Below are 15,227 nucleotides of genomic sequence, written 5' to 3'. Positions count from 1 at the left end.
TGGTTTGGGTTTATTTCAGCGAGGATTTCCTGTGGTATGTACTACATTTAGATGGATCTACAGTGTGGGTTTGTCAGAATGATGGATTATGAATGGTGTAACAGTGCACAGATTGTGTACACAAAGGAGCCGGAGCCTTCATTTATCAATATTTACTGGGAAAAGCTCCTTAGGCCAAGATTGGTCAATTGACTATTACAAACCATAATCTTTGATCTCTTGCTTTCTTTGTGAGTGGTTTGACATATTTTTCCTCCCACTTGGACGATTGCAACAGATTTTTGTTAAGAATAGATGTTGTCTATGCTGTACACAATGAATGGACGGGTTCAGGTGTTCAGCCCTCCTGCACGGGCCACTGTGCACTTTTATATCATTTTATAATGATCAGAGTCTAGCCACTGGATACTGATGTCCCCCTTGCTAACTTATGCAGTGACTTTATGGAGGACTAATACTGACTATTGCACTTCTCTTAGGTGGGTAATTGTGTTGAAATTGGCTCGTCACTAGTGAGTGGTTTCATATAGTATTTGTATAGATGCTTTAACTGATTTTCCTTTTTTTGGTTCTCTCTCTTGTTCTTTTGAAAAGGTATGTATCTTTTGAATTGCAGTATCTGAAGCATGTTAGGCCAGTGAAGGGTATTCCCATATTTGAAAGGTTTCCCATACTGATTTGCACCATGATCATTTGGGCCTATTCCCATTTCTTGACTGCTGGTGGGGCCTACAGAAACCGGCCTATGAAAACTCAACTAAAATTGTCGTACTGATAGAGCTCATCTTATATCCTCTGCACCATGGTACGTAGCAGGAGTTACTTTGCTGCTTCTGCGTGATTTTGCTTTAGATTGCTATATCTTCTGGAGTTCTATTTGATCGATATTTTCAGGTTCATGGTCCCATATCCTCTGCAGTGGGGCCCACCAACTTTTTCTGCAGGCCATACGTTTGCTACGATGTCTGCAGTTCTCGTATCAATGATAGAGGTTATTTATTTGGCCTATAATTCTTTGTGCATTAGTGCTATAAAATTTCTTTTCCTTGGCACCATTCCAAATATTTTAGAACTGATCATGATTAATTGAGGGGCACAATGGGAATTCTAAAGAAGGTTCATATTAGTTTTTACAAGGGACAACCATTTTTGGGAATGTAAAAATTACAAACAAGTCTTTGTTTGCTGGAGGGAGTAAGAGTCTAGCAGATGATCATTATTGACTCAAAAAAATTTCGTTAGGTTGTCCAACCAAGATGTGGGATGTGAATGTCAATATTATATCACTCAAGTCTACCTTTATTTGGTGATACCCCACAGTCTTACTTCTTGTTTCCACTAGTGCAGTCAACTGGAGCATACAAAGCAGCATCTCGGCTGGCAATTGCCACTCCACCTCCTGCCTATGTGTTGAGCCGAGGCATCGGTTGGCAGGTTAGATACTTCTACATAAACTCTTTCTATTAATTAAGCTTGTTCCTAAGCTTGCTTCTTATAATATGTTTGCAGTAGTAAACAGTGAATTCACCTTATAGCTTTGTTCTGAAAGTACTTCTAATATATAGAACCAGATCAACTCGACTCAACGAAGCCATATGCCATCTTTTTGAGGTGGATTAAAGGAATCCCCTATTTCTGCTAGAACTATATCTTAAGGTTATTTTAGGTACATTTATTTTAGATGTAGGATTTTCTAGCATAAGAATACACACCTTGTATTACCGATATGTATGTCAAACTACCGTCTTTGTGCAGTCCACATGATAAATTCTCTTAGGGAAAACAATTGGCCCACTTGGATTATCTTGACAACTTGAACTATCATCTTTTGGATGGCTAAGAAAAAGGAATCGGATTAGCAGGCCCTGGAAAATATTGATTGATATCGATGCTTTCATGGTTTAATTTTGTTATATGAAGTGTTTTAGACGTTGGGACAAGCCTGAATCCAAAAGAGCTAATGTATTTGGGACAATATAATGCAGGGTATCGGTGTAATGCTTGATGGCCTTTTTGGAACAGGGACAGCTTCTACTGTATCAGTGTATGACCACACACTCTAGATGATCTGTATCTGCGAGGAGTTATTGTGCATTCTTTTTGTCATGTCTGAAATTGCAGTTGACACATATTGACCATATATATCAGGGAGAATGTGGGGCTCCTCGGACTAACTCGTGTTGGGAGCCCGAAGAGTTGTTCAGGTTGCAGCTGGATTCATGATGTTCTTTGCAACCTTAGGTTTGCTCTTACCTACATTTAACGTGAACAAATTCGTTCCTGGAAGAATAAAGTTCATATCTTTCCTACCCTGGTGGTAAACACTTCAGGTAAAGATGTGACAATTTTGCACCTACATTTCATTTTGATATATCCTTGCAGGAAAATTTGGAGCCCTCTTTGCATCTATACCCTTTCCCATTTTTGCTGCACTTTACTGTGTTCTATTTGGCCTCGTCGGTATGCAATTAGCTTCTAAAATTTGGTTTTTTTTCCTTTTTCTGTTGTTTCTCTATCGTTCATTGCTTGTTTGTTTGCAGGTTCAGTTGGATTGTCATTCCTACAGTTCACAAACATGAACTCTATGAGGAATCTCTTAATCACTGGACTTTCACTTTTCCTCGGGATATCTGTCCCACAGTATTTTAACTTCTGGGTTTCTTCACATCATGGTCCTGTTCACACGCACGCAGGATGGGTTAGTGAATCTCTACAAGCCTCATTATGGTATTTTTTAGGGATATTGAAGGTACCAGTATGGTCTGTAAACACCATACTAGTACATGTGATACATCAACTGGGGGATTAGACCTGAGAATCCAATCAGAACTTGGAGAAAAAAGAGGCTTCCAATTCAATGGGCATGTGTCATCAAGGGTTCTTCCATAAAGAAGCATCAGAATGGATTTTTCCCCCATTAATATTATAAGATTCTGAGAATTGCTCAATTCATTTTGTGACACATTCTCCTTGTTATACATTTTCCCATTCCTGTCCACACCCACACACATCATGAAGAGATCTTGATTTGGGACCTGCCTATTGGGAAAACCTAATGTGTGTTGGATTGGATGGCTATGTTTTTGTAAGTATTTTCTCCTCCAGTGATAGGTCACATCCCCTGAAGTCCTACATGTACTTCTTCCTCAAGGGGTACCTTTGTATTTCTCATTTCATATGGTTTTGAATTCATTTGTAACATTACGACAATGTTTACATATTGGCAGTTTAATGCATTCTTGAATACCATATTCTCATCACCACCAACCGTGGGGTTAATTGTTGCTGTGTTCCTTGACAACACATTGGAAGTGGAGAAGTCGAAGAAGGATCAGGGGATGCCTTGGTGGGTGAAGTTCAGAACATTTAGAGGTGATAACAGAAATGAGGAATTCTACACTTTGCCTTTTAATCTCAACAAGTTCTTTCCACCCACCTAACTAAGACACCTGAGTTACTAAGCAAGCTTGTTTTGCAAACCAGATTTCCTATGTTCTCATAGGAATTGAGAATGGCCAGCTTTTTGAGAACTTCTAGGCCACAATTGTATTATTAGGTAATTTTTTCACCCAATCATTGAGTAGTCTGAACTCTGAAGCATTGTTAAACATTTGATCCATGGTGTTATAGGATCTGATGGAATAATAAGTGAAGTTTTGCTTCTTTCGGTTGATGCTTGGGCCAACTTTTTTGAAATTCCAGCAATGGCAATAGTTAAACTAACACTTTTTTTTTGGTTTGTGTGTGGGTGGTTGGAAAATACTCTCCTTGGATGGAAAATTCAATAGCATTTAAGCTTCCACAAGAATGATTGGATTCTAGGTGAGACTTTTGATCCTAGTACAAATAAGTATTTTGTGAGTAAAATAAGGAATCTCTGGTACTGGGATCAGGATCAGTGATCCTCGTAGTACTTTTGTCAGTAAAATAAGGAAACTCTGGTATTCCACAGGGTAATGATATCACCTGTTGTGTGGTAGGTTGGGTAGGAATACCAACAAAAATCCTACTTGCCACTTAAAATCCAACATGCCACTTCTTGTAGAATGGAGTGAGGATTAGGTTTTTCATGATAAAAAAGAACTTGATGTCTATGTTTCCAAATGTAGTAATACCTAATAATAAAGCTGCTGAAGAAAAAAATGCAAATTATTAGTAGATAAGGTATGTGAATTAAAAAATACACACAGTGGACCTGCTGCTCAGATTCTCTTGGTGAACTCGCAGGAGAGAAATAAATGATATGTAGTCTCATGATGATTATGAGATAGGCCATAATATGGATCGATATCCACCTAGTTTCTCAGAATATCTTTTGTAGGAATCTCTCCTTATACTAATCTCCAAAAAGAAAAAAAAGAGCTTAATATTGGATGTATTTTTAGTTTTCAAAAAATTCACCACCACTGTGAGCATGAAGATAAGCAAGTATAACTATTTGAGAATCCATTAGAGTTAGTAAAGATATTACATTTGAGAAACTTGACAGCAACTTTAGTTGAGAGCGACTCCTTCTTTGAGAGGTGACACCACCATTTATCATGTTCAACGGAAATAGGGATTTTAAGAATCTTATTTGTTGGAGAGAGGGAGTAAAGAGTATAAAAGACTAGCATTTCAAGAGTTCCCCATATTAAAGTCTCTGACCTTTTGCAAAGACGGGTGGGTTGTTCAAGACAGGTAAACTTGCAAGTGAAAAAATGGGAATGGATTTAATCCACAGGTCAATCCAAAAGTTTGTATTATGTCCATGCCCAATTTTTAGGAACATAATTTTTTGAAGGATAGTAAGAATACTTGCAATATTGTTCGAAGTTATTGATCCTCTTTTATTCAAAGTATTGTGATCAAATAATGACCAGTAGTGGAAGTATTTAGCTTTCAAATTTGGGCCCATAAAGAATATTCACTGTTAAGTAGCCGCCACCGAAGTTTTAAAAGCAAAGCTCTATTTTGGGTTTCAGAATCACGAATCTTCAGTCCTTCACATTTGGGAAGGTAAATCTTGTACCAACCAATGAGATGCAATTTTCTATTTCTATCAGTATCACATTCTAGAAATGAAGGTAAGTTGAATCTAACTTCCTGCAAATGACTTTAGAGAAAGGAAAGCAGGAGATGAGGTAGGATGGAATGGAGGAAAGTGCAGATTGGACTAAAACCGCTCTTCCTACAAAAAAGAATAGATTAGCCTTATAGAGACTAAATGGAAGAGGGCTCTTTGAACAAGCAAGGTAACCTATACTCCCTCAAACTGATTTTTTAATCATTATTTCTCTTTCTTTAAAGAATTAATATAATAATTATTATTGGAAACATAGCATTTACCGAATGTTAATTATCAAAAAAAGTTTGTTTCCTTTACCTTCACTCATGGATCAAGGTATAGGTATCATATCAGCCAGTATCGCAACAATGATAATCAGATAATTGGTAGTATCAACTCATACATGTTCTTTTTTTTTTTTTTTCATCCAATCCTGGACTGATACAGATGTATCTGTACTTTCACTTTGAATGTGACATGCAAAGCTATCTCAGTCCCCTCATAGAGGACGAATCTGGAATTTGCTTATTTTTCACTTTAAGAGTAAATTGTATGATAAGAGAAATACCAGTAGAGCAAATTTTCATATCTGGCTAACAAATAAGCCTTTCTTAAGTTGGTAAAGGAAAATTTGCCACAGGTTGCCATAAGGTAGATCAGATAAGGGACCTTCTTTTTCTTTTGGGTAATAAGCATGTTTCATTCTCTCCTACTCATGTGACAAATTTTAGCCGTCTCATTCTCTCCTAATGTGACAAAATTTAAGCCTAATCTAACACTACCAAGTAGCAAAATTACGCAAACGAAAAATATAGAAAAAACTTTTGACAACTCTAAGCTGTTAATAATAAAAAGAATATTATGTAATACATAACGCACTATATGATTGAACATGAGTCCCACATTTGACACCTGACCAATTCATTGTACACTTTCTATTCGACAGTCCAGATTTGTCGAATGGCAAGCCACGTGGCAGATAAAGGCTTGTGAAATTGCACCTCCAAACTTGCATCTATTCTACAATTTGCCGCACCAACAACAATGCAGTTGGAGCTCAAACTTTTTGGACACTTCAAGACACTGATCATTTTTTGATGTCTAGCTTTGGCCTGATCAACTTATGCATGTAAGCTCCATCTTTTTCTATGGAAAAGGAAAATTTTCCTATAAAATAAGATTTTTCAATAAGAGAAACATAGAAAAAAAAAAAAAAAAAAAACTCTATGAAGGGAAATTTTTAATATAAAATATTATTTACACGAAAAATTTTTAGAACAAAGCCATTAAAACGAGACTTAAAAATTAATAAAATCTCCACTTAATGGTCAGTTGAAGAGTTCAACTTTGACAGCCATCGTCTTGAGCCACGTGAAGACAGGATGGTATCTGCAAACCCAACAATTTGGATAGGTTATGCCACCCATGAACAAATCAGCTTGGGCTGAAACTTACCACACTAATAGACCCCCTTCCGTATGGTTTTAAAATGAGAATTTCCGCACCAGTTTTGTTTAGAAACTAGACAACCAAATGCAGCCTAATGACCAATCCATAAATGGTAAAAAAGAAAAAAAAAATGTTAAGAATGGAGAAAATTACCTTGATCAACAGCAAATGCACTATTGCCAGAAATATCAAGGATGCGATACCAAGGAGACCAAACCAGCCTATACAAACTCAAAAGCCATAAGGACACCAGCGATACAACGCCATGGAACTCTCAGAGGAATTATGCGAGGAGCTGAGAGGGAAATAATTTGCAGTGGACCGACTTACTTGGCATTACTGAAATCTCTGAAGGAGTTTTTCCACCATGATTTTTTGTTTCGTGCTGCTGAGAGACTCCGAGTTCATGATTGCATTTACAACAAGGATTACCGTGGAAGCAGAGACAGCATTCACCCAAATACCAAAGCAAACTGATATGACTGGATATTACTTTCAATAGGAAAGCAAGGTTTATATTGCAATCCTAGGGTTAGCAACAGGATAACTTTCCAATTCATGGATTGCCAATGTTGGGGTATCAGCCATTTCACATAAAAAAAAGTGTCCCATCAAACCAAGACCCGGAAGCCATGTCGAGTGTTGACTGATGATTCGGGAATCTGACTAATTACAAAGATGGATGATAGAAAAATAGTCCGAGTGTCAAATTTGATAGCCCATCTCATAATGAGTTTCTTGACAGTTCCTGTTCACATCTGGGGTTCAATCAAGTTTGAAGAGATTCTGGGTTTCAGATTTCATTGTTCTACATCGTTTCATGTTTCAGGGGTTCAAAATTCATGGCTTAAGGTTCATGGTTTGACATTCAATCATTAAGGTTTAGAGTTTCGTGGTTCTAAGGTTGCATATTTTCAGGTTTCATGGTCTTGAAGTTCAAGTTGCAGATCTTGATGTTTCAGAGGATCCGATGGAGTTTCTCAGAGATCCATGGCATTTTCTGAGAGTGTTCTGGGAGATGTGGCAAGGAGCTTGGGTCATGGCATGGTGGAAACCCATCCCAAATAAGGTTACTCCTCTCCCCTAGGACAGATGTATTCATATGCTTAGCAAAACAGGCGGTTCCACTTGAATCTTGTTGGAGGCTGGTGTCACTAATAAAAACTGTGGGTTAGATAGATGAACCTTTGCATTGGCACCAAGACAAATTTGAGGCTCCATCTCAAGATTATTGCACACAATGTATTTACTTTTCCACCTGCATTTTCAGCAGCAGAAATGTGAACTCTTGGATCAAAAATTAAAATTCCCAAAATGTGGGCTTGAAATGGCACAGGAAGAATCCTTTGAACTTAGGAGACAGAAAAGTGACAAGTGAGATAAGGTGGAGCCTACCCACAAGGTAGATGCGGCACTTGCCCTACTAAAGTTGGCAGAACTGCCAGTGCTTGATGAAGTTTTCAGAATAATGCTGATAACAATTGGAGGAAAAGCAGGTTTTTTTATCACTAATACTATGGAGAAGTACCTCCACAACCTTCTGACCCATTCCCACGATCAGAAATGTTGGACACGCTTCAGGTTTTTTATTTTTTACTTTTTGTTGGGGAGGGACTGAAGTGAATGGGAGGGAAGGCAACCAAAATTAAAAATAAAACTAAAATGGAAATATTTATAACCATAATCAGTAGTGATTGTGTAACCAATCCAATAACATTCCAAATCCAGAAATTAAACCTCACAGCAACCAAATTCCATGGATTTGAATAGAAATGTAAAGTTCCAATTGAAAAGTTTAATTAGCAGGGTAAGGTTTTGAGCAAGACATTTATGATTACAAAAGTATCCATTTCAGTTTTAAATTAATTTTAATTCCTCCATTTCTATGTACTTGCAAGCAGACGTAGCCTTCAAGGGAAAAGTTGGAAATGTGCAATGGATGTCAATCACAAGTCCGACAATGTCAAATCATGAAGCTGATGTAGTAATTTAATCCAATCTAATCATCAGCAGAACAAAAAGCTCAAGAAACTTACCCAAACACGGCCATTAACCCAACAGCTATTTCAAATGATAGCTTCTTGCCAAAACCCTCAAGAACAGGGCATGTTGGAGAGCAGAGAAGCCTGATTATGCCCAAAAGAAATAAGAAGTATCATCAAATTTTGGTAAACAAACCACACAGCTTAATTCCATGAAACTCTTTTAACTGCGTGAGAGGAGCAATCATAATGCTGATGAGAATTTACATTCGTGAGAGACCAGTTGATGTTCCAAACATGCACCCATCTTTCAGTAGGCCAAACCCTGCTGCTTTACCACTGGCTATTGCACACAGAACACAAGCTATTATTATTTAGAATAATGGTCACAAACTAATCAGACCTGAGGTCCTAAATTAATTTATTCATGCGTAACAGAAATCAATGCATTGATGAACACTAAAGCTAATGAAAAATACACTACCATCGGTACATGAGAGCTCAGGATTCATGCCAGCACTAGCTTTAACCACACGTACATAAGGGGGCGTTTGGTTCGAATTATCCATCGGACCAGATTCCAGGGAATCAGTTTCCCATTAAATTTAAACCGTTTGACTCATTTTTGTGAAAAGCCGATTCGGAGTCGTGGTGGCTAGTAGAATCAGGGATTTCAACTAAAATCCATGACTCATTCGGATTAACCTCAATAGGTTAATCCAGGATCGAGTCACAGTTTATTGGGTTGCTATAAAAAACATGGATTCATTCTGAAGCAAAAATTTCGGAGGTTAATCCAGGATCGAGTCACGGTTTATTGGGTTGCTATAAAAAACATGGATTCATTCTGAAGCAAAAATTTCGGAGTCCTGCGATTCTCACGGTGAAGCTCGATCGAGGTTTTCCCTGAAACAGAGCGACAGAGGCGAGAAATCCCATCGTCCTCTTCTTCTTCTTCTTCTTCTTCTTCTTCTTCTTCTTCCTCTGCTTCCTCTTCTTACTCGTCTTCATCTTCTTCAGCTCGAGGATTCTTCTTCCTCTTCCTCTTCGTCTTTGTCTTCGTCTTCTTCTTCTTCTTCTTCTTCTTCTTCTTATTTTTCTTCTTTCTTCCTTCTCTTTTTCTTCTTCTTTTTTTGTGTTTAGGGTTTCTCATGTTTACCCTCTGTCCATGATAGATGCTCGCATCTAAGAAGATTGCCTAAAACCGAGTTGATTGAAGGTGAGATTTCCCCTCTTCTTTGTATTCTTGGCCTACATTTGTGTTTTATTAAGATTATTGAAGTTCGGTTTCTATTTTTCAGGTTGTAAACTTCATATCTAGGGTTTACCCTCTTTCCAAATAAGACGATCGACTCTGAGGTTTGAATCTGCAAAATCGAAGCTTGATTTAAGGTGAGATTTAGATTCTTATGTGATTTTTTCTTCTTCGTATGCGTGTTCTTAATATTATGGAAATTCGGTTTCCATTTTTTTAGATTTTCTTCTTCTTCCTCTTCTTCTTCTTCTTCTTCTTCTTCTTCTTCTTCTTCTTTCTTTCTTTCTGTAAAGAAATTTCTGTTATTCTGTAACTTCCTTTGGAATGTATGGAATTCTGACTAGGTTTTGATCTCTTTTTCTTCTCTGCTTCTCTGTAAAACTATAATGTTTGCTTTGGTAATCTCTGTTACTTTGGTTTGTAGTTGTCTCTGTTTTGATATGTGAGCTTGAGCGGGGTCAGGTTTGTATGATGGAAGGAAAAAAGGGTGGGTTTTCAATAGGAGCAGAGAATGTTTTGGTTTTCTTGTTCTGTTCCTGGGCATCTTATTGCTTTTTGTTTGAATTGCTTCTTAATCGGTCTGGGTTTTGGAACTTCGCTTAAAGGTGCTAGTTAAAACGCCATGGAACTCTATATGTCCCTGTGAAAGCAAAACCTTACCTTTTTTTTTTCATTATGTAACATAGACGGTTTGGTTTATGATCATATTTTCCATTTTGCTAATGATTGAGAAGGTTTGGTTTATGCTCATATTTTCCATTTTGCTAATGATTGAGAAGCTTTGGTTTATGATCATATTTTCCTTTTTGCTAATGATTGAGAGGGTTTGGTTTATGATCATATTTTCCATTTTGCTAATGATTGAGAAGGTTTGGTTTATGATCATATTTTCCTTTTTGCTAATGATTGAGACGATTTAGTTTATGATCATATTTTCCTTTTACTAATTATTGTGAATGTGAAAGAAAAATCCTTGTTGTTTTTTTATTTTCTTGGGTGAATATATTTTTTTATTTTAATTTTCTTTTAGATACACTAGATGATTTGGTTTATGATCATCTTTTCATTTTTTTTTTTCTTTCTTTTACTAAGGGTCGGGAATCAGGGTTGAAATGGTCCTTTGTAGAAACAAGGGATTTTGTAGAATATCCAATGGTTTGAGCTTTTATGATTGGAATTCAACACCAGCAAGGAACTTCCTCTTAAATCCCTAGGTTGTTAATGGCCTTAGTATGCTTGATTGTGTCAATTTCCAGGTTTCTGACGTAGCTAACTTCTTTTTGGTCCCTCTTAGTGGCTCTGGTGATGCCAAAGGCATTAAAAACCTGATCAGAGTTAGTTGGATATGTAGGCTAAACTATAAGATATGGCCTTCTGCCCACTGATATAATGTGGTGTATATGATTGGTGTGTAATAATAATGTTTTGGAAGGCTACATGGAACTTACCGATGGAGTGGATTTATGGTTGTGAACAAACCACCAGCTTTGGCTTGACTAGAGTAAGTTTTAAATCTGTTTTGGTTTCTGTGATTATCATGTATGAATGATAGAACTATAAAAAGGATAACTTAAACCGTTGGAAACCAATGCAAACTTTCTAATTATACATGAAAGAAGCATATACATCTAAGTCTTATGGGAGAAGTTCCTGTAATTTTAGTTCGAAATTTTTTATTTATAGAGTTTGATTTTAAATATAGCTAATCAAGCTTGCATCATTATCAGATTGGATTGAGGTATATCCAACTTTGATTTTTTTACTAGTTAGATTCTCTTACATTTGATTGCTTATTTGATTGGATTAGATCAAGCTATGTCAAATTCTGCTTTTGTTAATGATAAGTTCCATTAACAACCCTTGGTGGCATCAAAAGCTAGGAATTTTTGAGCTTTTTTTGGGTGTTGAATTGTAAACTGTTCATGGGTATGGACAGTTCTGATATTGAATGTAGTTGGTCTCCTTGGGTCTGAAAGTGTTGAAATTGAATTTAAGTTGGTGGTATATAGGGGTTGATCTTCAATAGTAGTACAGCAAGGTTTATCTGTTTTTGGATTGGTTCTAGGTATCTTCACGGGAATGAAATAGAAAAAATCCAATCTACTTCTCCTGAAATCTGCTAGAAACTTGCTATTGCTGCCAAGGTCAAATTGAGGCCAAATCTTGGGGAGATGATCACTCTATTTTTCCTTTTTTCCTTCTCTTCATGTTGTATTTATTATTTTATATTTGTTGGGTATGTAACGAGTGTTGAAGGTTACTGATGATAGGAGTGTTCCTATTGTGAGTTGAGTTGATTTTTAGAGTTTAGGGTTATGGCTACATTTCCATTATAGTTATGTACTTCATAGTGTAATTGTGTAATTGGGCATTTAGTCAATTATTTGAAAAAATAATGATTCATGTGTGCAAATCTCTATGCTGTTCTGAGAGTCATTTTCAGGGTATTTCGTTGTGGTGTGCAACCATCATTGTATCTGGTTCTACTATAGTGTCCTATATAACGTCCTTGTAGATTCAATATAAAACAAGGATGTTCTGCAATGGGATATTGCCCCCCACATTTTTTTTTTTTTTAATCTTGCGCATGATGGTTTCATGGTTTGCAGTCTTTATTAGGCTGCTGCTGTTGTTCTCACCTATGGTACTGCTACTACTATTTTGTCCCATGTGGTAGAGTTGATTAATAATGGCCCTTGTGTGGAGTCTTGATTATGTGATCTAGTTATTTGGCCTCACTGCTATTCTCACACTTGTGGATGGTATGGTGGTCTGCAATATGTCCTATATGGTTATTGCTTGTTTTGTTAAACTTAGGGATATATTTACCTACCTCTATGTGTATATAATCCTGGTTTTTTAGCCCTTGACACCATTCCAGTTGAAGGAACCATGGCTGGTATTGCTGCTGACCCTGCAACTACTGCCTGGTAGTATTTGCAGTCTCGGGGTTGTTCTCCTTGACATCACAAATGCTTGTTTATGGTGTGCATCCAGACATCCTTCAAGTTTCCAACCTCCCAATGTTATTTATTTTTTTGGGTGATGTTCTCTGTGGGGCTCAGCCTACACCAATCTCTCTTTCCACCCCATGTGAAAATGACCTATTGAAGGAGGTGCTGGTGGATGCTCCCCCAACAACCCCCCCTCCCCCCCCCCCCAAAAAAAAGAAGACAACACTCCATTTTTTTTTTCCAATGACAACTTGGTTGTCATATTGATTGAACTTGATGGAATGATTCGTTGTTCTCTGTTGATATTTTGATTGTGTGCCAATAGTACCATGTACTACACTATGTAGAATTGGTGCTTATAACTTAAGTCTTGTAATGCATCGATTTGTAACTGAATCTTCTATATAGCATCAATTTATTATTTCTTTAATTTGAATGTAGATTTACTTTTACAATGGAGTTTGATGACAGCTACAAGAGGCAAAGGAAAATCATAATCTTTGTGGCGACTGTTGTTGTTATAGTAGTAGACCAGTATATAAAAAAATATTTGAAGAAACCCCATACCATTGTGAACCCCTACGCGGTATTATTGAAACAGAGAGAATTATCGGTCACACTGATAAAACATGTCAAGAACAAATAAGGTTAAGCAAGAGGGCTTTTTTCAGTTTAAGTCATTTGATTAGGGAGAAGGGTCTATTGAGGGATAGCAGATATGTGCAAGTGAATGAACAACTAGTTATGTTTCTAAAGACAGTAGGACACAATGTTAAAAATCGCGTCATTGCACACAAGTTTGGACATTTTGGTGAGACTGTAAGTAGGTACTTTAACCTTGTATTGGGAGCAATCATTAAATTGTACCCAATACTATTGAAACCTCCAAGTGTCGCAGTGCATCATCGAATAACAAGTAATGAAGGAAGATTTTACCCTTATTTCAAGGACTGCATCGGAGCCATAGATGGATCCCATATCCCTGCGTGGGTGCATCTAAGCGACCATCCGAGGTTCCGTGATAGGAAGGGTGATATTTCCCAAAATATTCTTGCTGCCTGTGACTTTGACATGAAATATACTTACATTCTTTTTGGTTGGGAAGGATCAGCATCAGATGCTTGAATCTTAGACAATGCATTGAACAGAGACGGTGACGGAAAATTGGTGCTGCCACGAGGTAAATATTATCTCGTTGATGCTGGGTATGTTAACCAAGCGGGGTTCTTACGGCCATATCGAAACGTTCGATACCATCTGAAAGAGTGGAGAAATATTGATCAGTCACCAAGTGATAAAAATGAATTGTTTAACCTAAGACATTCACAATTAAGAAATGTGATTGAACGTTCATTTGGCCTCCTGAAGTCAAGATTCAAGATCCTGAAAAACTAACCATAATATCCTTTCAAAACACAAACAAGAATTGTGTTGGCATGTGTGCTATTGCACAACCACATTCTTACACAGAATAATGTTAAAGAAGAAGAACGATGGTTTGATGAAGAGGATGAAGAGGTTGAAGAAGATAGTACTAGTACCCAATCCACCCCTCACCAAGTAAATGATGATGTTGAAGATGATAGTTCTGATGGCGAGGATCATGTGCTAGAGAATGGTGATTGGGATTTATTTTGAGAACAAATTGCTGACCAGATGTGGGCTGATTGGGTTGCAGACGATTTGTCCAACTCAGATTGAGTATTTATGAACTAGAATATTTGTTATTGATTAACTTCTATTTGGAATGTAATTCTGATGTGGACAAACTTAATTTTTTTTTGTATGGTTTGGAATGACTGTATAACTTAAAAAAGCGGGGGTTCTAAAATTTGCATGGTTTGGGATGACTATATAACATAAACATACTTGGAAGCAAATTTTTGTGTTGTGGGATGCATGTATGTGGACTATTAACTAAATTGCAATGCTAGGTTTATGGATTTCTCAATTAGTAATTGTTATTATTGCTTGGTTTAAATTTTTGTGTTGTGGGATGCATGTATGTGGACTATTATCTAAATTGCAATATTAGGTTTATGGATTTCCTAATTAGTAATTGTTATTATTGCTTGGTTTAAATTTTTGTGTTGTGGGATGCATGTATGTGGACTATTAACTGAATTGCAATGCTAGGTTTATGGATTTCTCAATTAGTAATTGTTATTATTGCTTGGTTTAAATTTTTGTGTTATGGGATGCATGTATGTGGACTATTATCTAAATTGCAATATTAGGTTTATGAATTTCCCAATTAGTAAGTGTTATTGATTACTTGGTATTAATGAAATATACTCACATTGTATATGGTGTATTTTGTTAGTTTTGATGTGATGGAACCAACAGAAAATTCTAATAGTAGGTCACGGGACATTGCTTCATGGCCTAGTGCTGTTTCCCATTACATGTTGGAGTGTATATTGAAGTAGTACAAGAGTGGTAAGAGTGGAGATAATGGATTGAAAAAGGAGCAGTTCATTGAAATTGCCAACCAACTGAAAGAGAAATTATTTACTAGTTACGACTGTAAACAAGTGAGA

The 15,227-nt window shown here is 36.8% G+C and overlaps 1 protein-coding gene and 1 pseudogene across 1 annotated transcript; one reads left to right on the top strand and one right to left on the bottom strand.

Annotated features, from left to right (window-relative positions):
• Window positions 1-411: 411 nt before the first annotated feature.
• Window positions 412-3,723, top strand: LOC122074274 (annotated as a pseudogene).
• A 2,571-nt stretch (window positions 3,724-6,294) lies between these two features.
• On the bottom strand, window positions 6,295-9,047 carry LOC122074273. The gene is made up of 5 exons (XM_042639111.1): window positions 8,963-9,047; window positions 8,746-8,821; window positions 8,533-8,622; window positions 7,682-7,754; window positions 6,295-6,985 (listed from the first exon to the last, which is right to left on the bottom strand). The coding sequence occupies exons 1-5, from the start codon at window positions 9,045-9,047 to the stop codon at window positions 6,833-6,835; spliced, it is 477 nt and encodes a 158-aa protein (XP_042495045.1). The 3' UTR covers window positions 6,295-6,832.
• Between the last annotated feature and the right edge of the window lie 6,180 nt (window positions 9,048-15,227).

The sequence above is a fragment of the Macadamia integrifolia genome, chromosome 3, assembly GCF_013358625.1.
Source record: "Macadamia integrifolia cultivar HAES 741 chromosome 3, SCU_Mint_v3, whole genome shotgun sequence".
In the NCBI taxonomy this organism is placed as follows: domain Eukaryota; kingdom Viridiplantae; phylum Streptophyta; class Magnoliopsida; order Proteales; family Proteaceae; genus Macadamia; species Macadamia integrifolia.
Note: the sequence above shows the minus strand (reverse complement) of the source record. Positions and strands in the feature narration are given on the sequence as shown.

Bases quoted from the DNA above. Each gene is read 5' to 3' on its own strand.
- LOC122074273 (XM_042639111.1), bottom strand. From the start codon at position 9,047: ATGGATAATTCGAACCAAACGCCCCCTTATGTACGTGTGGTTAAAGCT. The intron at 8,623-8,745 runs GTAAATTCTCAT...GGGCATAATCAG, and splicing joins TCAACTGGTCTCTCACGAAT to GCTTCTCTGCTCTCCAACAT. The intron at 7,755-8,532 runs GTAAGTTTCTTG...CTGAAAATGCAG, and splicing joins GGGTTAATGGCCGTGTTTGG to GTGGAAAAGTAAATACATTG.